This window comes from Equus caballus, chromosome 28 (genome assembly GCF_041296265.1).
Source record: "Equus caballus isolate H_3958 breed thoroughbred chromosome 28, TB-T2T, whole genome shotgun sequence".
NCBI classification, from domain to species: Eukaryota; Metazoa; Chordata; class Mammalia; order Perissodactyla; family Equidae; genus Equus; species Equus caballus.
The window spans coordinates 29,871,032-29,896,775 of record NC_091711.1 but is presented as its reverse complement, the minus strand read 5'-3'; the positions used below and the strand labels follow the sequence as shown (position 1 = coordinate 29,896,775).

At 35.7% G+C, this 25,744-nt stretch overlaps 1 protein-coding gene across 4 annotated transcripts in view; it reads right to left on the bottom strand.

Annotated features, from left to right (window-relative positions):
* Positions 1–25,744, bottom strand: part of SCYL2 (SCY1 like pseudokinase 2) — a 67,229-nt gene that overhangs the window by 16,829 nt on the left and 24,656 nt on the right. For all 4 annotated transcript variants that reach the window (XM_001915815.6, XM_070253999.1, XM_070254000.1 and 1 more), the window contains exons 4-11: positions 23,934–24,078; positions 11,006–11,155; positions 9,593–9,814; positions 9,028–9,144; positions 8,314–8,439; positions 7,221–7,397; positions 5,426–5,548; positions 1,162–1,275 (exon numbers count right to left, since the gene is read on the bottom strand). In XM_001915815.6, the coding sequence (XP_001915850.2) occupies positions 1,162–1,275; positions 5,426–5,548; positions 7,221–7,397; positions 8,314–8,439; positions 9,028–9,144; positions 9,593–9,814; positions 11,006–11,155; positions 23,934–24,078 (1,174 nt within the window). The remainder of the gene's footprint in view (positions 1–1,161; positions 1,276–5,425; positions 5,549–7,220; positions 7,398–8,313; positions 8,440–9,027; positions 9,145–9,592; positions 9,815–11,005; positions 11,156–23,933; positions 24,079–25,744) is intronic.

Genomic DNA, 25,744 nt, shown 5'->3' with positions numbered 1-25,744 from the left:
TTGATGAAGAAAGAGACTCAGAGAGGTATAGTGACTTGTCCAAGGGAACAGGGATAGTTAAAAGAGTCAGAATAAAAACTCAGGTTTCTTGACTTCATTTCATACTTGTTCATTTCAGTAAACAATGATATATTTTTCTACTCTGGTGTAGTTTTCCATCTCAGAACCTTTCTACCAAAAAAGCAAGAACTAAAATGGATGAGACGGCTATAAGGTAAAATCGCATCATTATTTAAATTCCTTTTGCCTATAATTCTATTAAGCTATAAACGCTTATTTTTATTTAAATTCACATTTCACTGAATACAGATGGATAAGATCTACAAAGAACTATCTTAATAAAATGGAAATTTAATAATATGCCCATTATCAAATATGAATATAATGACTGATCAGGTGAAGGAAGGATATTTCTTCCTCTTTTCTAAAGCTGCTATTTGAAGAGAGTATTCAATGTTACTTCTATAAAGAAATATCAAAGAGATAAATTCTTATGATTTAGTGTTAGAAAAAAGGTTGGGAACATTTATTGCTCCCAATATGAGACAATGAGAATTATGTTATATACTCTACCTCCTTGACTACCAAGTAACTTAGTGTTAAAATTTTGTATTCAAAGGATGCAACTCTTCACCTAGCTTTCTGAGTACAACTATTTCCTCCCACTTGCACTCTTATTAATTTATTTCTTTATTGTACCCTTTACTGTTTTTGAAGGTAGACAAGTTAAGCGGGGGCTTTAGAAACTTTTCTCTCTAAAAAATTTACAGAGAAATGACTAAAAAAAGAGGCAGTTAATAAAAGGAAGCCAATCAAAAAATGTTTAGGTTTATACACCAAGTTAAAAATCTCATGATTATTTTAAAACTACCAACAAAATGAATTGTGAGTTATAGCAGAAAAGGATTAAGAAAAAAAATCACTTAAATTTTCCACTAAAACATTAAAATTTAGGGGACAGGGAGGAAGGTCAGGGATGCAGTATTGTAAACATATACATCAAGGAAACTATAGCTAATGCTCACTTTTATAGTACTACATATAGGTTACCTACAGACAAGATGAAATAAATGAACTATAAAAGAGTTATTAAACAATAAGAAAATTATTTAAACCAACGAGAAGTGAAAGAAAAACAAAAATTAACATGCAATTACTTACAGCAAGGGAAGACGTTTGTAGACATGCATTTTTAATTCTTGGTATCAAAGCATTTTTCATGGAAGGGTAGTCTATAAGATTTGCAAAGGTTGGAATGATGTTTAGACAGAGTTCCTATTAAGAAAATAAATCAAATCAATCTTAGGGAAAGATTTTCTCACCCTTTCTCTCACACACTAAAAAAAATTTCGCGAGCCAGTCCTGATGGCTTACTGGTTAAAGTTCAGCACGTTCTGCTTCGGCAGCCCAGGTTCGGTTCCTGGGCACAGAATCACACCACTCATCTGTCAGTAGCCATGCTGTAATGGCAGCTAACACAGAAGAACTAGAATGCCTACAAAGAGAATATACAACTATATACTGGGGCTTTGGGGAGGAAAGAAAAGGAAGATGGACCACAGATGTTATCTCAGGGTGAATCTTTCCCAGCAAAAAAGAAAAATTGCATTTGCCTGGCTAATTTGTCACACAGTTTGAAATAAACTTTTATGTATTTTACATCATTTGGTCCTTCCCACAATTATTTGAAAGAAGAAAAGCTATTATCAGTTTTTAATTCTAGAGATGAAACAGGCTCAGAAGACCTTACTTGAAATCATGGTAGGTTATATAACTAGCATATGGTACCAAAATTCTCTGGCCTCATTCCTAATTTCCTTCCCTGATAACACAACTCCTCATTTATTTTTAAAAATAGAAACACCAGGGCCGGCCCGGTGGCGCAGGAGTTAAGTGCACACGTTCTGCCTCAGCAGCCCGGGGTTTGCCGGTTCAGATCCTGGGTGCAGATGGCACCGCTTGGCAAAAAGCCATGCTGTGGTAGGCGTCCCACATATAAAGTGGAGGAAGATGGGCATGAATGTTAGCTCAGGGCCAGTCTTCCTCAGCGAAAAGAGGGGGATTGGCAGCAGTTAGCTCAGGGCTAATCTTCCTCAAAAAATAAATAAATAAATAAAATAAAGTAGAGGGAGATGGGCACGGATATTAGCTCAGGCCCAGTCTTCCCCAGCAACAGCAGGAGGATTGGTGGCAGATGTTAGCTCAGGGCTAATCTTCCTCAAAAAAAATAAAAATAAATAAAAATAAAAATAGAAACACCTAAGTTTTCCTGTCTTTCACAACGAGAGAAAATCAAATATAAAGTCACGTAAAACTATTCCTCTTAAATAAGGGATTAATTAGCTGTTACAAATATCCATATGATGGAATATAATACAAACTCTTAAAATATCTTTTAAAAGATAGTTTAATAATAGTGAGGAGAAAACACATTAAGACACTATTATATAATCCCAATTTTTAAAATGTGTACGTACATGTGTTTGTCTACAGGCTCAGGAAAAAAAGACTACAAGAATATACCTGAAAACATTATGAGCAACTCTGAGAGAGGATTTTAATTTTTAAAATATTTTTAAGTACTTCCAAATTCTGATACTTAAGCAAGTATAACTCATAGAAACAGGAAAAAGTTATTTAAAACATTCTTGTTAACTAATACCTGCCATATTACAAATGACTGGAACTGGGAACTCTGAGGATAACAGACGAAAAAGGGGGATAATTGAGGGTAGGGGATTAATTGAGACAAGGAAAAGAACAAGAAATGGCTTGAGAACTAACTGGCTGAAGAATACACATCTCAGATACCTTATTAAGAATGATCCTTGTAGCCAAGTATAGGAGAAGAAATTACTGAAGAAAAGGGAAGTATAAATGTGTATCAAGGAAGGAATCATTGACAATATTTGGTAAACTTAAAGATATCCATTTGCAGACAGAAATGAATTAAGTACTAAGAATCTGTTATCAAACTACTGGCCAGTATTTTATCTGCTTTAACGTATTCCAAGATTTTCAAAAGGTAGATATAAGGGAGTTACATGTTTATATCCACTCAGAACTATAATAATTAAATGGGTGACATAATTTGAGGATAAGAAATATAAGCTACATTTAAAAACCATTTTCCACAGATGGGAGGAACGGACCAGAGTGAGCAGGCAGTGAGACACTGCTCCTGTTACCAGAGGGTGCCTCCTGATGGAAGATCAGCCTTTAACTGATGAGAGGGAGAGAGTGTGTGCACGAGAGAGAGCTCACGAGTGCATCATGCTGTATAATCCAGCAGTAGGTTACAAAAAGGCAAATCTTAACTTACAAACCAAATCTTAACTAGCTAAATGAGGAGAGAGCTCTCTCCCTAGGAGGAGATAGGATGAAAAACCTAAGAACAGGAGACTGAAAACAACAAAACTCAAGGAAGTCCAAATAGCACATTCTCAAGAAGTTGCACCTGATTTTATACTTAATAACTGGTGGTTAGGAGGGAAGAATGAACATATCTTTTACATGTTTTACATGTTTACATGTAAAATGTTTACATGTTTTACATGTTAATTTTTTTATTGCAGTAACGTTGGATTATAACATTATTGCTTTCAGAAGTACATCATAATATATTTCGAATTCTGAGTAGATTACATCATGTTCACCACCCAAAAACTAATTACAGTCCATCACCACACACCTAATCACCCCTTTTGCCCTCCCCTCTCTTCCCTTCCCCTATGGTAACCACCAATCCAATCTCTGTTGCTATGTGTTTGTTTGTCATTGTTTACATGTTTAATTTTAAAGGTAAATAAGTTAAAAAGCTGGTTCACACATACGTTGCTATTAATGCCTCTAAAGACCCTAACTCTTGCAAACCACCTTCTACTTTTCCAAATGTTTTTCTAAACTCTCTAGCCTCTTAAATATTCTAATCAAACTTCACTTTAAAAATATCACTCCAAAAATGAATTTCAGGAGTTACTTTGTAGCCTTCTACTTGCATGAAGCTTGAGGTAAATAAAGCCTTTTGTTTCTTGCTCTTGCTCTAGGACTCTCCCAAAACTTAGACAGGCTTTAACTTTATCAGACTCTTACCAAGCAGTGTTGATACTAGTCATTTGGACTGGTGACTAAAGACACTGAATGATAACAGAAATGCTGGTTTCTAAAACTCAGCAAAGTTGCACAGGTTGATCTGAATTATATATTAACTATTTCAATAAAACAGTGGCTGATACTTATTAGCCAAACTAATCCCCCGAGGAAGAAAAATGGCCCAGGTCACTCAACAGTCTCCCTCCTTCCTAATCTCACTGAATATAAAACCAGGTTGGCCACATAGGGCCTGTGGGAATGCTTCAAGAAGCTATAATTCACAACTCCTTTGGAAAGGGCTAAAAAATAGAAGTAAGTACACCTTCCCCAATTATGCCATGTCATTTGGACAAACGCAGCATATCCTCACTTTTGAGACGCTATCACCTTAGAAGGAAAAAATTTTAATATCGACTTCACAACTTTGAATAAACAAAAGAACTTAGCAGGCAAAGTCTCAAATGACCATAAAAGTGACCTTATACATATGGTATTAGGTTCACATTAAAAAAAAAACTTTGGTAATAACTCTAAAAATTAAAATTTCGTTCTTCTTTACCAGAACTTCTATACTGGCAAAGACACTATAAACTTTTACATAGGAAACCATTTATCCAGTGAGATGTTCTTAACATAAGTATTTATTTTCTGAAGTAAAAAAAAAAAAAAGCCCAAGAAACTAAATTACACTTTTAATAGTGATCCAAAATTTTTTTTTTTCTAGACACATAGCCCACAGAAGCAAAGCTACAGAACTAAAAGTTTGGCAAAGTGCAAGACGCTTTAACATCACCTTTGTGACACAAAAGCATGACTATAAATGCAATAGGAATGGTCACACTAATTTACTGTCTGCTTGTCTATCTACCTGCTATACAGATTAACTTCAATGCAGAAGGCATAACATTTCTAAATAGAAGACTGACTTACTATGCATGAAAGAAAATTATGAGTATGGGAAGTACCTACTTAACATTTTCATAAGAAAAAGGCACATATATCTCTGACATTTTATTTCATATGTGACCCACTTAGGAAGAAGGTATAAAATAATCCAAACTACAATAAATCAAACCTTCTACAATAGTGCCTTTCTGATAAATAAAAGCAATTAATCATTTTACTTCATTAATACAGGTATGTGTCAACTGATTCTTTAAATTAGTTAGGAGTGGATACATTTTAGTAACAGTGTATAATGCAATTCAATATGGATTAATATATACTATTGAGTTTTATATAGGAGACTTTATGACTTAAACCCAAAATGTACTTCTTTCTTTTGCTTTAAGAATCAAAATTATCATCAAAGAAAAAAGATCAAATATTATACCTGAATCTGAATGGAAGGAGCCTCTAGTGCTCTGTAGACCATTGGTAGGACACTGTTCTTTATGTCATCAGGAGGAGTTTTGGTTAGTAGCAAATCCATTTTTTGTAGGAAAATTAACAAAATCTGTGTAGAAAAAGGGAACAATGTATCAAAGTCTAGAATCTTTGCAAGATTTTATATATGCCAAAATTTAAAATATCTTCAAAAGAGCAAGTTATATATTAAAACACTTACCATGTTGCTAGCCTGAAGGCATGGAAAACAAAAACATACAAATCAAGTTTCTTACATTTCTGGAAGGACAATATTTAACATCTGCTCTCAGTTTAAACATTTAAATAAAAACTAATTTCCTAACTCTCACATATCTTCAGTAATACATTGCTCACCCAAAAGTACCAACTATCTGGAAAGCTACTGGGTAAAAAAATAAAAGCCTGAGGACAGCAAAGTCAGATGTCCCAAGGAAGTAAATTCCATCACTCAGCTTCTACGAAGTTCAAGAGAAGAAGAAAAGGTACAGAAATGAAAAGGACTATCAGGAAAAATTGTAAAATGAAACATTTTCAATTGTCCCTGATCATTCGTTTTTTACCTGGCTGCTACTACATACCTAAATTACAAGGAACCAACTGCCCCTTCTATTCATGGAGAATGCACAGTTTTGTCAAGGCTCAGTTAAAAAGTTTCAGAAGGAATTTTTAGCTGACTACTAAGAGAAAAAAATAATACCAAAGAATGGATGCAACTAAGAATTCAGACGATGAGTTCCTTAGGATACTATCTTGACTGATGCACAGCTTAGTGAACATGTGTCTCCACTACCTCCCCTCCTGACACCTTGACCATTTGGGGGGAACTCTGCTTCACAGCCTACCGTCCCTCACCTGCCCTTTCCTTAGCCATAGGAACTCTTGTCTTATCACCAGACTTCTCTCTCTTCCCTCCTTCTGAGGGAAGGACCACAAATAACTTGTCATAAAACCATTAAATCAGGTAATTGATAGTTTACTAATAATTTGTTTTACCATGCAGTGGCAGAAACACGTAATAATATTTACTATGTGCCAGGAAAATTTTATTTAATCTCAACAACCCCTTTCATTTTAGAAATAAGCAAAATGAAAGCTTTAAGAGAGTAATGACTTATCCAAGTCATACTTCCGGTAAGGAGATTAAGAAGGCCAGATTCAAACCCAGGTGTGTGACCCTACTGCTCTTAAGTCTAAGGCTATTTTGAATCTGGCAAATTAACATCGTAAGAGTCTACATCAGAGACTAATTACATTTTTCACTTATAATACACACACATATTACTTCCATGGTGCTATAAGCATTTTCCCTCTTCTGGTGAAACTATGTATTAGCAATAAAATAAAGAGAACCAACTGGCATAAACCATCTACAAATTAAGGAACTGAATAACAAACCAAACAAAAAACAAAGAAACAGAAATACTTAAAACTGCAGGAGAAAAAGAAATACTTCTTTTCCCAAACCTGTAATTTTCAATAAGGCCAATGAGAACAGTAAAACACATGCAAAATCTCGTTACAATTTATTTTCTGAGATGGTAACTTATGGAAAGCTGTAGACATTTACTTGCAAAGTTCAATCATAATTTTAGGAATGGTTCACTTTAAACATATGCAAAATAGTTTCTGACTAATGGAAAGTCTCTTACCTCAATTTTTAAAAAGTCATATATCTATTCCTTTTGTTTTTAATGATAGTCATCACTGACTAACATCACTGAATAACAGCAGATAAATAGGAAAAAAATCTACATACATACCTGGATTGGCTCCTGCTGTTTAAAGACAGGGCCAAGTTCAGGTAGAATTAATTTGACATATTCTTCTTTGGTGCATTCTTCAGCAATCAGTAGAACATTGGGCAAAACAAAAGGTACCATGTCAGGGTTTACAAACTCTGAAGTCAGACAAGGCAAAATTCTCTGCACAATGACACGCTGAAAGACAAAAATGTTTTCATAAAACTAAATTTTATTTCAGGTCTTCAGTATTAACATTGAAGTTACAGTCTAAAATCTCCAATCTCTTGGGGTAAGGTGACCATATAATTTATGGTTGAGAGTAAAATGGGGTGCAATTGCTAATTATACCAGGACAAAAGGCATAACTTGGGAATGTCACAGATAAAAGGGAAGATATGGTTACCCTTCCTTTAGGAAACTTCCCTAATTAGTCTTCACTAATATCTTTCTCCTCTTAATTCCTTCATTACTTACGATTCATACCACACAACTTAAACACTGTCCTGTATTGTTAATTGTTCCATGCAACAACCCTTACTGTAAGCGCCTTGAGAGCAAGGATAGTATTTTGCTTCCTCTTTAATCTCCATAGCATCTAAGTAAAAGGCTAGACAAACAGTACATAATGAATATCTGACAGATTAATAAACACTGGAGATTTTTTTGCAACCAGGAATTGCTAGTTTTCCAACCAGTGGCTTCTTTAGCATTCCCCAAAATTTTTTAAACTAATTACACTCATGATTTAATAAGCCAGAGAGGGAGAGTTAAAGGAACTGGAGAGGCTAGTAACAGTACAGAAGTATCCCCTTAATTGCTGGCGAGGCAGTGATCTCCACAATGGCAGCTTATGGACTTCTCTTCAGACCTTTAGTGTTCAAGTGCACAGGTTGCATAGGTAGTATCCTCAATTTTTTTACCCGTTTTTATTATTTTTGAACTATGCAAAGAAGGTCCACTAAACTTTTGACTTCAGTCTGCAGCATTTTATAGTCATTTATGCACCTAAAGCAAAATTACATTTCTTTTTTTGGGAGAGTTATTATAGTAAGTCAAAGTAAACTTTAATTCTAAAATCCTGACTATAATAAGAAACTGATCAACAACAAACCTTAGGTAGTTTTGGTAGGACCTTTGGCAATCCTTTGAAAAACTGTGATTTCTGAAGATTATCTCTTTGGAATAAGGTATCAAAATACTGCAGTGTTACTGCACCAACATCATCAAAGAAAGGAATCTAAAACAAGGAAATAACATTATTTTGATAAATATTAAAGTACTTCTCATATCTGAAACTACCATAGTATGGTAAAAAAATATTCAGGAACATTTTACAAAATGCTAAAGACCACTTAATAAAAATCAGAATAAGGAAGTAATACACAAATCCTTTTTCCGTATTCAAATTTTCAGAATCAGGAGTTGTGAGTCGGCTGGGCAGTAACATTTTCTTTATGTAACTAATAAAATATTGAAAGATTAAGTAAATATCTTGAAGGCCTAAGGATTACCATTTATCTACTAAAATTCATGCTTAAAAGAGTGAATCAGAGGGCTACAATTTCTTGGGGTGTCCAGAATTTCTGCATATTGAATTGTAACTGTTGGAACTCTATCTATTTGAAATTTTAATTTTATATCAGAATAATTACATACATAAATTATTTAACTGTTTAAGATTAAAACAAGTTGAATATTTAACACATTTAAGAATACGGATGTTATCTGGGGACTATATCTGACTAAATCTTGCTTTAGAAGCATTTAATCTACTTTACCTCATTTTTCGTCCCTCCACCTAAGGCAGGAATTCATTTGTACTCACCTTTGTCATTTGATCCGCATCTGGTCTTACAGTGGGAGTTACATTTAACAGTAGTTTTACATGTTCACGGACTTCCTCAGGTATATTTGTAAGTGAACTAGATCCTAAACGACTCAGCTATTCAAAACAGTGATAATAGTAAATATTAATATAAAATATTCAAAAAGATATGCATTTACATTTTCAGTAGTCCATTTAAGAAAACTTTCTGAAATTTACTCAAAAATACATTTTTAGATTAAACAAATCTAATTCTACTGTTGCAAGATAAGTAAAACACTTTTCTTTAATACCTGAAATAGTTTCTATTCCTAAAACAAAATGCCCAGTATTTTAAACCATATTTCAATATTTACTCCAGTAAATAAATGCCATGAATAAAGTTGCAGGAACAAACTTTAATCCTCATTATTCATAGAATTACTTTTGTTAAGTTGATTTTATGCAAACTTAAAATATGAGACATTCACCTCATTTTAGAGAATTTTCTGAATACATTTTGGAAAACAAATCAAAGAAATATTTAATAGATTTTAAATGCAAGCAACTATTTATAAACAAATACCTGATCCAACTGCCTACTGAAACTCTTGTAAATATCTTGCTTGTTAACTTCAAATATAGGTTTCCCTTTATTAAATACAGCATACATGACTGTTCCTAGAGAGTACATATCACTGGCTGTTTCACAGCTCACAGAAAGTATGTATTCAGGAGCCAAATATTCAGGATTTGGAAGACACAATGATGGTAAATTTGGATCCCATTCTTTACAAGGAAACTTAGGCTGTAATAAGACAGAAAAGGGATTACATAGATTAAATATTTCAAACTAAAGCAAACTACTATCAAGCAGTAGCAATCCAGTTTCAAATTCATATTCAGTCATGCAAGTAAAAATGTTACCACCACCTTCATTCCTAAATTCCCAAGTCTAGAAAGTTCACGCAACAAATTGTGAGATAATAAGAACTCTTTTAACTTTGAGATTTTTGGAGCTCTCTTCCAGAACACAAATTATCACTTTAACATGCAGTACGACTGTGGAAAGGTCTGGCCTATGTTTTATGATACACAGGCTTCAAGTTTTATGGCCTCAAATATTATTTGAAACCTTGTTCCTTCACTAACTAGTATGTGATTTAGTCAACAGCTTCAAAAGGTTATTGTAAGATTAAACAAATGTATGCAAAAACAAACCTAGCACAGTCCCTGACCCATTCCCATTGTATACTCAACCAATACTAATTCTTCCTGCTTCCCTTAAAAATCTTTACTTAAATTACAAATCTATCTTAGGTCAAATCATGGTCCCTTTAACAACTCCGTATAGTTGACTTGACACATTGCAGTGTTTTCTAAGTATAAATAAGTATGTATCAAAATCACTAAGTACCATGTGCTTTGGAAGCAGAAAGAGTGCGTTCAAATCCTAGCTCTACTACCTGTCTAAATTTAGGCAGATTATTTTATTCTATGAGCCTAACTTACTCAACTGTATTATTCCTATACCTCACTGAGTTGCTGTGAGACTAAAATAAGTAAATACATAAAAAGTGTTTATAAAAATGCTTCAATAAATGTTAGCTATTATCATTGCTATTGTTGTTATCATGCTCCTTAAACAAGATTCTGTGGTCTACTAAGTTGGGGAAACACTGATAGAGATTCACTATGTTTGTTAGTGTATTTGACATTCTGAGGAAAAAACCTGCTTCACTCAATAGTTTTCAAATTTCCTTAACTCTAGAATCCTTTCTCACGTAACATTTACAACTATGGAATTAATGAGCTGAAGAATACTGTTCGGTACAATGAACACTAGAAACTTTCTATGAAGCTATACATTTAAACATACCATTGTACCACATAGACTATTTCTACACATTTATCAGGCTTAAAAATTCTCTAGTCCATTCCAGATGCAATCACAAATTTCCATAGCCTTAAAAAATTAGAACATTAAAATCTTCATTACCTCTTGTTCAGAAGGATTGGTCGATGATACACAAAAATCAAAGCCCATTATTTTCCAGGCTCCACTTTTATTCAAAATTATATTTTCAGGTGTAATATTTCCATGAACCATTTTCACACTGCTATGCAAAAATGACAATCCTTCAGAAACCTGTAAATGGAAAAAAAAAAACCCAGATATTTTTACATTAAATAAAACTCCCTTCAATTACAGTCATAAAATGTCTCATAAAAATCACAACTGCTGCTTCTCCAAAAGATTTTTTACATGTCAGGTCACAATTAAATTTCATCATAAATGCAAAAGTGTAGATATTCTCAGCTGCCAGGACAATCTAAGCATTAGCGGGGAAAAATCCAGTTATAAAACCAGAGTACAACTATTTATCAAGTTCCTTTCTATATGCAGTGCATGTAAGCAAAAGAACAGATGATACAAAAGCACTTTGCTATCCAAATTTCTTCAGTTGCTGAGCTTGAAAAGTGAGGGAATCTTTGGTTCCTGTGTTGCAGATAGTAAATTTCAAGAGATACCTTTGTCAATTTGATTGTAATTCTTAATATTTTTGTATACTTACACTTCATATTGAAATTCAGTTCTTTTGAATAGTACTGTGCTCAGTTTTCAAATACTAACTGATGTTCACTCATTCTCACACTGGATTAGTATTTGGGAATTATTATATTTGTGGCTGAGTTTACCACGGAATTTGTTAACTAAAAATAAAGACTAGATCTGTTTCCAGGACCAGACTTTGGCAAACTAATGCTCTCTAACTTACAGGACACCATTCTCCCAGGTTTTCCTCCAACCCCAGTGGTCTCTGATTTTCAGTCTAATTTGCTGGTTCCTCCTCATCACCCAAACCTCCTGCATTCAATGTTTAGACCTGTGAATTTTCCATCTACTCTTTCTCAGTGTTCTCACAGCTTTAAATACCATCTATATGTTGATTATTCCCAAATATCTCCAGCCTGGGCCTCTATTCTAAACTCCAGACTTGATTATCTGACTGCCTTTTTGACTTCTCTCCCCCAAATGTTTTATAAGTATCTCAATTTTATAAGATTCCAAAACTGAGCTGCCCTTACAATTCAATTTTCTCCTCCTGCAGTCTTTCCCATATCAGCTAATGGCCACTGCATTCTTCCAGTTGCTTAGGACAAAAGCCTTTGTGTTTTCTTGCACTACTCTGGTTTTTCTTATATAGCAAATCTATCTGCAAATTCCAATACCTTCACCATCAAAATATACTTAGAACTTGTGGGTGATGTCAGCATTATGGCAGAATGAACTTGCCCAGGACTCTCTCCCCCCAACATACAATAAAAAGGGGCAACCATACTTCAACAGAGGTCATCCTAACAACACAAAAAACTTCAGAGAGACACGCAGCCACACGACGGAGGGCAGAGAGGCTGGGGCCCTCCTCAGTGGAGCAGGAACAGGGTAAGAGAGAACTTTGCTCCCTCCCCTAAAGACTGCAATCGTGCCTGCAAGAGAATCCATGAGGGAAGGAACAGGTGAGGGGTCGCTCATTCGCAGCATCACCAAGGAGTCCCCAGGGCCCTTGCAGCCTAGAGGGAAGCACTCTAACAGGGCAAAAGCTTTTGGAGGGGGGTGACCTCATCAAGCCAACACCCCAGGAGACCAGATAGCAAAAGCTGATCAAGATAGACCAGAGTGCACGCTGAAGAAAGTGCCTCTTCCCCAACCCGCCCCGTGCCGTTTCACTTCCCGGGACATCGGCTGAAGGCGGAAGCCTCAGAATACGCAGCTCTCAATCCCCACCCAGTGGCAACAGGCAATGACTGCAACCGAATAATATCAGAACGTGTAAGACCCGACCTTTCAACATCAGACACTAAATCAAATCTCCAGACCAGAGAGAAAACGACAAGCACTCAGAACTCAGTCATGAGGACACAGAAATATGTAATCTAAACGACAATGAATCCAAAATAGCTATCATCAAAAAACTCAACGAGGTAAAAGAGAACGTAGAGAAACAATTCAATGAGTTCAGGAGCTACTTCACAATAGAGATTGAAACAATAAAGAATAAATCAGAAATATTAGAGATGAAAGACACAATGGAAAAGAGAAAACAAAATACAAATTCCCTAAATGCTCAAATGGACATCATAGAGGAACGTATCAGCATAATTGAGGAAAGACATGTTGAAATGCTCCAGACAGAGGAGAGAGAACTAAGACTAAAAAGAAATGAAGAAATATTCAAGAAATATCCGACTCAATGAGGAAATGCAACATAAGAATTATAAGTGTTCAAGAAGGAGAAGAGAAGGAGAATGGAGCAGAAAGTGTGCTCAAAGAAATAACAGCAGAGAACTTCCCAAACCTAGGGAAAGAGGGAAATTTGTGGAAGAGTCTTCCAGATCTCCTAGATTTGTCAATGTAAAAAGGCCTACTACAAGGCATATAGTAGTAAAACTGGCAAAAATGAATGATAGAGAAAGAATACTCAGGGCAGCAAGGCAGAAGGAAATAACCTACAAAGGGATCCTTATCAGGCTTTCAGTAGATTTCTCTCCAGAAACCTTACAAGCTAAGGGAGAATGGAACGACACAGTCAAATCTTTAAAAGACAAAAATCTTCAGCCAAGAATACTCTATCCAGCAAAAATATCCTTCAGATATGAGGGAGAAATTAAACCTTTCCCAAACAAACAAAAGCTAAGGGACTTTGTAGCCACGAGACCCCCCACTACAAGAAATCCTCAAGAAGGCCCTTATACCTGGAAAAAAAAAAAGGGGGGGGGGGGAGAAAGGAGACAAAAAACACAGAGTAAGGAGATAAATAGGTAGACAGAACCAGAATAAGATAGCAATCATTCAACTCTAGCATTAAGCTAGAGGGAAGGAAAACACCAAAAACAAAGATAATCTTGTCATTTAAACCACAAACTCACAACACAAGATGGAATAAGATGTGAAAGAAACACCTTAGGAGGGGAGGAGGAAAGGGACTGAATCGGTATAGACTAAGGAAATAAGAAGCCATCAGAAAATGGACTATCGTATACAGGAGATTCTGAATACAAAGCTCAAGGTAACCACTAAACAAAAAAGCAGAACAGAGGGGGTCAGCCCTGTGGCTGAGTGGTTAAGTTTGTGCGCTCTGCTTCGGCGGCCCAGGGTTTCACTGGTTCAGATCCTGGCGCAGACATGGCACTGTGTGTCAAGCCATGCTGAGGTGGCATCCCACACGCCACAACCAGAAGGACCCACAACTAAAAATATAGAACTATGTACTGCAGGCTTTGGGGAGAAAAAGGAAAAATAAAATCTTAAAAAAAGAAAGCAGAACAGAGACACAAAGAATAAATATGGAGAAAATAAAGAAACATATCATAAAAAACTACACAATTCAACAGGCAGACCAAAACACACAGGACGAAAAACAAAGGAAATGCAGGAAAACCAGAAAACAAGTGATAGAATGACAGCATTAAGCCCTCAAACATCAATAATCACCGTAAATGTAAATGGATTGAATTCTCCAATAAAAAGATACAGAGTAGTGAGATGGATTAAAGAACAAGATCCAACAATATGCTGCCTCCAGGAAACACATCTCAGTTCCAATGACAAACACGGCTCAGAGTGAAGGGGTGGAAACGGTACTCCAAGGTAATGGCAAACAAAAGAAAGCAGGTGTCGCAATACTCATATCAGACAAAATAGACTTCAAGATGAGACAAGTAAAGAGAGACAAAGAGGGGCAGTACATCAAGGGACACTACATCAAGAAGAAATAATGCTTATAAATATCTATGCACCCAACACAGGAACACCAAAGTTCATAAAGCAACTATTAACAAACCTAAAAGAAGATATTAATATTAACACAGTAATAGTAGGGTACCTCAACAGTCCACTCACATCAATGGATAGATCATGCAGGCAGGAAATCAACAGGGAAACAGTGGAATTAAATGAAAAGCTAAACCAGTTGGATTTAATAGACATATATAGAACACTCCATCCAAAAACAGCAGAATACACATTCTTCTCAAGTGCACATGGAACATTCTCAAGGACAGACCAAATATTGGGAAACAAGGCACGCCTCAATAAATTTAATAAAATTGAAATAATAACAAGCATCTTTTCTGATCGTAATGCTATAAAGCTGGAAATTAATTACAAGAAAAAAGCTGAGAAAGGGACAAAGATCTGGAGACTAAACAACACGCTACTGAACAAGCAATGGATCACTGACGAAATTAAAGGAGAAATCAAAAAATATCTGGAGACAAATGAAAATGATAACCTACATACCAACTCATATTGGATGCAGCAAAAGCCATATTAAGAAGGAAATTCATCACAATACAGGCACACCTTAACAAACAAGAAAAATCCCAAATAAGCAATCTCAAATTACACCTAACTGAATTAGAGAAAGAAGAGCAAATAAAGCCCAAAGTCAGCAGAAAGAGAGAAATAATAAAAATCAGAGCAGAAATAAATGCTATTGAAACAAAAAAGGCAGTAGAAAGAATCAATGAAACAAAGAGCTGGTTCTTTGAGAAGATAAATAAAATTGAGAAACCCCTAGCCAGACTTACAAAGAAAAAAAGACAGAAAGCTCAGATAAACAAAATCAGAAATGAAAGAGGAGAAATAACAACAGATGCCACAGAAATACAACAGATTATAAGAGAATACTACAAAAAACTATATGCCAACAAAATGGGACAATCTAGAGGAAATGGATAAATTCTTAGCCTCTTACAACCTCCCAAAGCTGAATCAAGAAGAAACAGATAATCTGAATAGACCAATCACAAGGAAAGAGACTGAAACAGTAATCAAAAGCATCCCAAAGAATAAAACCCCAGGACCAGACGGCTTCCCTGGGGAATCTACCAAACTTTCAGAGAGGATTTGACACCTATCCTTCTCAAGCTATTCCAAAAAATTGGAGAAGATGGAACACTTCCAAACACATTCTACGAGACCAACATCACTCTGAAACCAAAGCCTGACAAGAACAGCACAAAAAAGGAAAACTACAGGCCAACACCATTGATGAACATAGATGCAAAAGTCCTCAACAAAATCTTGGCAACCCAAATTCAGCAACACATCAAAAGAATATACATCACAATTAAGTAGGATTCATACCAGGAAGACAGGGATGGTTCAACATCCACAAATCAATCAATGTGATACACCACATCAACAAACTGAGGAATGAAAACCACATGATCATCTCAATAGATGCAGAGAAAGCATTTGACAAGATCCAACAGCCATTTATGGTAAAAATTCTTAACAAAATGGGGATAGAAGGAAACTACCTCAACATAATAAAGGCCATATATGACAAACACACAGCTAACATCATACTCAATGGGCAAAAACTGAACGCCATCCCCCTGAGAACACAAACAAGACATGGACGCCCACTATCACCCTTATTCAACATAGTACTGGAGGTTTTGGCCAGAGTAATTAGGCAAGAGAAAGGAATAAAAGGAATCCAAATAGGGAGTGAAGAAGTGAAACTCTCACCGTCTGCAGATGACATGATCTTATATATAGAAAAGCCCAAAGAATCCATCAGAAAACTAATAGAAATTATTAACAACTACAGTAAAGTTCAGGGTACAGAGTCAACTTACAAAACTTAGTTGCTTTTCTATACTCCAATAACGAACTTACAGAAAGAGAACCCAAGAATATAATTCCATTTGCAATCGCAACTAAAAGAATAAAGTATCTAGGAATACTTGGAATTCACCAAGAATGTGAAGGACTTACACAATGAAAACTGTAAGACATTACTGAAAGAAATTGATAACAACATAACGAGATGGAAAGAGATTCCATGCACATGGACTGGAAGAATAAACATAGTTAAAATGTCCATACTACCCAAAACAATCTATAAATTCAATGCAATCCCAATCAGAATCCCAATGACATTCTTCACAGAAATACAGCAAAGAATCCTAAAATCTATATGGGGCAACCAAAGACCCCAAAATGCTAAGGCAATCCTGAGAAAAAAGAACCACGCTGGAGGTATCACAATCCCTGACTTCAAAATGGACTATAAAGCCATAGTGATCAAAACGGCATGGTACCGGTACAAAAACAGACACACAGATCAAGGGAACAGAACTGAAAGCCCAGAAATAAAACCGCACATCTACGGACAGATAACTTTCAACAAAGGTGCCAAGAACATACAATGGACAAAAGATAAGTCTCTTCAATAAATGGTGTTGGGAAAACGGGACAGCCACGTGCAAAAGAATTAAGGTAGACCATTATCTCACACCATATACAAAAATAAACTCAAAATGGATCAAAGACTTGAAGATAAGCCCTGAAACTATAAAACTCCTGGAAGATTATATAGGCAGTACACTCTTTCACATTGCACTAAAAAGGATCTTTTCGAATACCATGTCCTCTCAGGCAAGAGAAACAAAAGAAAAAATAAACAACTGGGAGTTCATCAGACTAAAGAGCCTCTGCAAGGCAAAAGAAACTAGAATCAAAACAAAGAGACAACCCAACAACTGGGAGAAAATATTTGCAAATCATATATCTGACAAGGGGTTAATCTCCATAATATATAAGGAACTCACACAGCTGAACAATAAAAAAACAAACAACCCGATCAAAAAATGGGCACAGGATATGAACAGACATCTTTCCAAAGAAGATATACAGATGGTCAATAAACACATGAAAAGATGTTCAACATTACTAATCATCAGGGAAATGCAAATCAAAACTACACTAAGATACCACCTTATGCCTGTTAAAATGGCCATAATCACCAAGAGTAAAAATAACAAATGTTGGAGAGGGTCTGGAGAAAAGGGAACCCTCATACACTGCTGGTAGGAATGCAAACTGGTGCGGCCACTATGGAAAACAGTATGGAGATTCCTCAAAAAACTGAAAATAGAACTACCGTAAGACCCAGCTATCCCACTACTGGGTATCTACCCAAACAATCTGAAATCAACAATCCAAAGTAACATATGTACCCCTATGTTCATAGCAGCACTATTCACAACAGCCAAGACATGGAAACAATCCAAGTGCCCATTGACAGATGACTGGATAAAGAAGATGTGGGATATAAATATAAAATGGAATACTACTCAGTGAGAAAAAAAGACAAATTCATCCCATTTGCAATAACATGGAAGGACCTGGAGGGAATTAAGCTAAGCGAAATAAGCCAGACTGAGAAAGATAAACACCAGATGATTTCACGCATATATGGAATACAAACATACACATGGACAAAGAAAACAGTTCAGTGGTTACCAGGGGAAGGGGAGGGGCGGGGGGGACCAGGTGAAGGAGAGCACTTATGTGGTGACAGACAAGAAATAATGTACAACTGAAATCTCACATCGATGTAAACTATTATGAACTCAATAAATACACACACACACACACACACACATACACACACATACACTTAGAATTTGATCCTATCTTATCACCTTCCCGACCCTGGACCATCACTTCTGGCCTGTCCTACTGTAACAGCCACCTACCTCATCTCTTTACTTCTGCAGTTACCTGTCTACACAGTTTAATCCTCAATACAGCAGCTAGAGGAATTCTTTTAAAACCTAACCCAGATCATGTCACCTTCCTGCTCAAAATCTCCCAAAGGCTTTTCCTTTCTCTCAAAGTAAAATCCAAAGTATTTCTCTGGCTTTCAGACCTAATAGGACCCAAGCACTCCCTTAACTCTTTGACCCTACCTCCTACTACTCATCTTCTCGTTTACTCCTCTCCATCACTCCAGGTATTTTACTATTCTTTGAACATTTCATGCATGATTCCGTCTCAGGGACTTTGCACTTGCTGTTCTCCCTGCCTAGATCATTCTTTCCCCAGGTATCTATATTGCTTGCTTCTTTGCTTTTTTTCAGGTCTTTACTCAAACATCCCCCTTTCAGTGATAGATTTCCTGACTACCCTATTCAAAAATGCAAGTCCCCACTCCTCCCCATCGAAACTATCCCCTCTTCCTTTTTCCTCTCAACAAGCAATTATAATCTAATGTATTATATATTTACTTATTTTATTGTCTTTCTTCCTCCATTAGAATGCAAGTTCTAAAAGGCAGGAATTTGTGTCTGTTTTGTTCACTGCCAGACCTTTAGCACCCAGAACTATGCCAGACATACAGCTGTCCAATAAACATTTGCTGAATGAAGAAATATGAGAATGAATTCTCTAAAAAATCCCTTACAGTTTTCAACATGAAGGCAGTTCAAAGGGTAAAGAGCATAAAGAGTACTATTTTAGAAGATATCTAGATTCCTATCCCCACTTCATCACTTACTAGCCTTGCAACTTTGAGCAAGTCACTGAACCTATGTAGGTCCCAGGTGGTGAATTACTTCAAATGATGGTATATTAACTTCTTAATAAACATGGGAAATCATATTAGACTCCACACTACTCCCAGCTCCCATCCCCATAGCCATCAGGGCCTAGTCTACCTTTCTATAACTTCACTCTGTATCTCTAGTCCTTCCTATGATTTTTGACCAAGACTTTTCTTTTAACTATCATTAACTATTTTGTACATGTAAGCACTATGCTAAGCACTTATAAATTTACACATTTGATTCAGAAAATAACCCTATATAGTAGGATTATTTCCCATATGTTTTCCCTACCCTAAAATTCTACTTTTCTAGAATAATAGCTCTAAAATGCACAGCAGACCAGGTCATTTTCCCTGCTTAAAATCCTTCAGGGTTCTCCATCACCAACAAGGCCTTTCACTATCTTTTCAGCGTGACTTTCCACCACTCGCTGAGATGCTACCTGCTACTTCTAATTGCCTGAATATTTGTCCTGAGTGACTAGTACAAAGAAGTAATTAGGGGCTTAATAATATTTTTCAAATGAATGCTTTCCAGTTCTAACACATTTGAACCCATGAAATTCATGTAAGATTTACATTTTTAAAATGCTTATTCCTCAAATATAATTTATAAAACACGCAAAGTTTTTCAAGTCTAGAAAAGTTTTTCTAACTTTATAATAAAAATAAAACCTATTGCATGCTTGTTGTATATTTCAGGCACTCATTTGGTAGTTGCATTTACATAATTTTCTCAGTTAATCTTTGGAACCATTTCATGGTTAGGGGAAAAAAGTTCAGATGCTTACTACAAAGCTATGGTAATCAAAATATTGTGGTATTGATATAAAGACAGATATATAAACCAATGGAATAGAACAGGGAGTCCAGAAATAAACTCCAGCATATATGGTCAAATGATTTTCAACAAAGGTACTAAGTCCATTGAATGGGGAAAGGACAGAAGTTTCAACAAAGAGTGCTAAGAAAACTGGATATTCACATGCAAAAGAATAAAGTTGGACCCTTACCTTAAACCTTATATAAAAATTAACTCAAAATGGATCAAGACTTAAATGTAAGACCTAAATCTATAAAACCCTTGGAAGAAAACATAAGAGAAAAGCTTTATGACATTGGATTTGGCAATGACTTCTTGGATATAACACAAAATGCACAGGCAACAAAAGAAGAAAAACAAAATAAAAAACTTCTGTGCATCAAAGGACAAAATCAATAAAGTGAATAGGTAACTCATAGAATGGGAGAAAATATTTTCAAATCACATATCTGATAAGAGGTTAATATCTAGAATATATAAAGAACTCCTACAACTCAACAACAACAAAAACAAACAACCCCGGGGGCCAGCCCCATGGTCGAGTGGTTAAGTTCGCACACTCTGGTTCGGTGGTCCAGAGTTTCGCCAGTTCGGATCCTGGGCACGGACGTGGCACCACTCATCAAGCCATGCTGAGGCGGTATCCCATGTACCACAACAAGAAGGACCCACAACTAAAAATACACAACTATGTACTGGGGGGCTTTGGGGAGAAAAAGGAAAAATAAAATCTTAAAACCCTTAAAAAATCTTAAAAAACAAAAACAACCTGGTTCAAAAATGGGCAAAGGGGTTGAATATACATTTCTCCAAAGAAGATACAGAAATGCCAATAAGCACATGAAAAGATACTCAAATTCACTAACTATTATGGAAATGCAAATAAAAACGACAATAAGATACCACCTCACTCCCATTAGGATGGCTACTATCAAAAACCAGAAAATAACAAGTGTTGGTGAGTATGTGGAGAGATTAGAACCATTTCGCACTATTGGTGGAAATGTAAAATGGTGCAGCCACTATGGAAAACAGTATGCTTAGTTCTTCAAAAAATTAAAAATTGAATTACCATATGAGCTGGCAATTCCACTTCTGGGTATATCCCCAAAAGAAGTGAAAGCAGGATCTCAAAGAGATTTATTTGTATACTCATGTTCATAGCAGTATTACTCACAATAGCCAAGAAGTGATAGCAACACAAGTGTCCACTGACAAATGAGTGAATAAAAATTATGTGCTAAATACATACAATGGAATACTATTCAGCCTTAAAAAAGAAGGAAATTTTGACACATACTACAACATGGATGAACCTTGAGGACATTATGTGAAGTGAAATAAACCAGTCACAAAAGGAAAAATACTGTATGATTCCACATATATGAGGTACCTAAAGTAGTCAAATTCACTGAGACAGTAAGTAGAATGCTGGTTGCCAGTGGCTAAGAAGAAGGAGTGGGGGGGCATGGGGAGTTATTGTTTAACGAGTACAGCTTCAGTTTTTTTTTTTTTTTTTTTTTTTTTTTTTTTTTTTTTATTTTTTTTAAAGATTTTATTTTTTCCTTTTTCTCCCCAAAGCCCCCCAGTACATAGTTGTATATTCTTCGTTGTGGATCCTTCTAGTTGTGGCATGTGGGACGCCGCCTCAGCATGGTCTGATGAGCAGTGCCATGTCCGCGCCCAGGATTCGAACTAATGAAACACTGGGCCGCCTGCAGCGGAGCGCGCGAACTTAACCACTCGGCCACGGGGCCAGCCCCAAGTACAGCTTCAGTTTTGCAAGGTGAAAAGAATTCTGGAGATGGATGGTGGTGATGGTTGCACAACAATGTGAATCTACTTAATGTCACTGAACTGCAGCATATCTAAAAATGGTTAAGATGATAAATTTTATGGTACGTGTATTTTACCACAATTAAAAAATATATACTGTTACAGGGGCTGGCCCGGTAATGCAGCGGTTAAGTATGCATGTTCTGCTTTGGCAGCCCGGGGTTCACCAGTTTGGATCCCGGGTGCAGACATGGCATCGCTTGGCAAGCCACGTTGTGGTAGACATCCCACGTATAAAGTAGAAGAAGATGAGCACAGATGTTAGCTCAGGGCCAGTCTTCCTCAGCAAAAAGAGGAGGATTGGCAGCAGATGTTAGCTCATGGCTAATCTTCCTCAAAAAATAAATAAATAAAATCTGATAAAATAAAATTTAAAATATATATATATATACTGTTATGAGAATAAGATAAGCCACAGACTGGGAGAAAATATTTGTAAAATCATATATCTGATAAGGACTTGTGTCCACAATATAGAAAGAAATCTCGAAACTCAGTAATGGAAAACAACCAACATACTCAAAGAATGGGCAAAAGATCTGAACAGACAGTTCACCAAAAGAGATATTCAGATAGCAAAGTAGCATGTGAAAAGGTGTTCAACATCATTATTCATAAGGGAAATGCAAATTAAAACTCCAAATTAAAATCCCACCACACACCTATTAGAATGGCTAAAATTAAAAGAACCAAGCATACCAAGTTTTGGCAAAGATGCAGCAGGAATACAAAATGGCACTACCACATTGGAAAACAGTTTGTCAATTTCTTAACAAACGAAATATATACATACCATTTGATCCAGCCATTCTACTCCTACATATTTAACCAAGAGAAATGTAAGCATATGTCCATAAAAAACTTGTACATGAATGTTTATAGCAGTTTTATCTGCAATAGCCAAAAACTTTACAACCCAAATGACCATAAACAGGTCAATGGATAAACAAACTACAGTATACCTGTACAACAGACCACTACTCAGCAGTAAAAAAAAAAAAAAAGTACTGATATGCAGAATAATATGAATGAATCTCAAAACAATTAGGGTAATTGAAAGAAGCCAGGTCCCAAAAAAAGTACATGCTGTATTATCCCATTTATAAAATTTCAGTGACCCATTCATACTGACAAAAAGCAAGGCAGTGGTTTCCTGGGACAAGAGATGGAAAGACAGCAAGGAGCAGGAGGGAAGGATTACAATGAGTATGAGGAAACTTCGAGGGGTCATGGATATGTGCATTATTTTGATTGTGGTGATGGTTTTACAGGTATATATATATGTCAAACTTATAAAACTGTATATTTTGACTATGTGAAATTTATTGTATGTCAATTAATTATACCTTAATAAAGCTGTTAAAAAATAATAAATAAAATGATCTCTGTCCCCAAGGAAATAAGAAGCTACTGCATAAATTTATCCTATAGAACTGAATATATTTTGATAAGCAGAGAAAGGAAAATCAGAAAAAGTGGACACATATGAAAAGGCTAACAATATCTCTTGACATCTATTAAATAATTTCCTTAAAGATGTAACTTTTTATTAAGTACATTATTACTTCAATTTAATATTTCGCTTATGAAATGCACTCACAAGGCTCAAAACTGAAAAAAAACAAAAGTAAACCACCTCATCCACCAATCCACCACATTACCAGTGTTGTTTCATACAATTAAAATATAATTTAAGACTAACAATTAACTGTAGAAAAATTCTAGAACATAGTGATAATTTTTAAATTACTCAAAAGATACAAAGATTTACATAAAGTAGTTTACATGGCTACTAAGTTTAAAATACTCAAAAAACAATTTTGAAGGAAAAAACTCTTCACATGATGAATAAAAATACATACCTGAAGCAAACCATATTTAGTTTCTACATCATAAAGTTTATAATCCTTAATGTCTGGAGATACAGGGGAAGGCAGATTTTCCCAGTTACCTAAAACATTGGCTAAACTGGCAAAAACTGGTTCCGTACAAAATGCCAAGCAATCCCTGTTTTAAAAAAGAAAGAGAGTTATTTACCATTTTTTCCACATTCTCAAAATCAAATACACATAAAAGATTAGTGGTCCTATTAAACTACCAACAAAAAGGTAGACTATTTTAGATTTATTTTCAGTATTAACATAACATGCTTATCCCAAGAGAGCAAAGTCAGGAAGCTTTGTATATGAATTATACTAGATAAATCACTCAGTCTTTTAAACTAAGTGTCCTAACAGTTGTGATACATTTTTTAAAACTTAAAAAGTCAGAAAATAAAACATTATTTCAACTGCGCTTTTGAAATGACTGATATTTTATATGGAACACGAATATAAAATATTGATACATTACACCTATGATAATATCCTTATTTCTAAGGACATAATTTTCAAAATATCCTCAAACAAACCCACACATTTCCTACAGACACCTCTGGAGCAAGAGGAGTCAGAGAGACAGGGCATAGCTCCACGTCTCTCATCACTACTTCAATCAGAGCAGTTTTGCTTTTATCTATTTTATCATCATTTTGAAAGGTGCCATAATTTTTAAATTTTTTAAATTATTGCTCTTTGATGTTTAAGCATATTTAGAAATTCAGAAAATATTATATATTAACATTCAATAAGCCTTAGAGAGTAATGATCAAAAACTCAGGCCTTGAAGACAGACAAATACCCAACTCCAAGTCCCAGCATTCCTATTCCTTGACTTGGTGACTCTGGATACCATGGTTGAATCTCACTTTGCCCATCTGTACAACAGTGATAAGAGACTACCCTGAAGGGTAACTGAAGATCAAATGAGATAAGACATGTAAAGTACAGTGACTAGCGTGTAAACAATAAATGCTTACTTTTGCTATTATAATTACCATGCATTTGAGACTCAAATCCTAACATTTTATGCCTTGGGCTTAGGCTCTGGCAATGAAGAATGACAAGGTAAGTGTAGCAACACAGCTATACCAAGCCTCTTCACCTGAATATTATGCCCTTTGCTGTTTCATCTGTCCACAATACCTGAGCAAGTTTTCTTTCACTTCGCATGCATTTTTCAAATGAAAGCATACGCAGAAGCTCAATATGTATGAGAGATAAAGACAGAGCTGCTTACGTTGAGGGAGAGAGTCACACTGTCCTGCCTGCTCAGTCACCATCAAGGATGCTATCTGGTTCTTTACTCCCACACTAAGCTCATTAATACAGTGGACACTAGGCTTTTGTTTGAAGAACTCTACTGAAGGAAAACTGCTCAAATACTCTATGTCTTTTCTACAGTTTCCTATGATTACCAGGACTCATTTATTTTAGCAATGCATTCTTTCCCCTCTCTGTCCTGACTCCAAAATCATCGTTAGTCATAACAACATCCATATGATTATTCCTCAAGCTTGAAGGCCTTATTATATTTCATGAATATTCATTTCCATCATCATTACAGTTACATACCAGAAGGGCTATATCCTCTCTCAAGGATATAGCCAACCTCCCCCAACCACATGTACTTACTAGCCATTTATCTCCTACCCTTTCACTGTCTCCACCAATAGAGACTCCCAGTAAGTTTACTCAATAAATTGGAAGTATTCGGTCCTGACTACAATTGATTCCTTTCTTTCCCTCAACTATCTCAACAATAAACTATTACCCTGACTATTCTTTACTGAGCA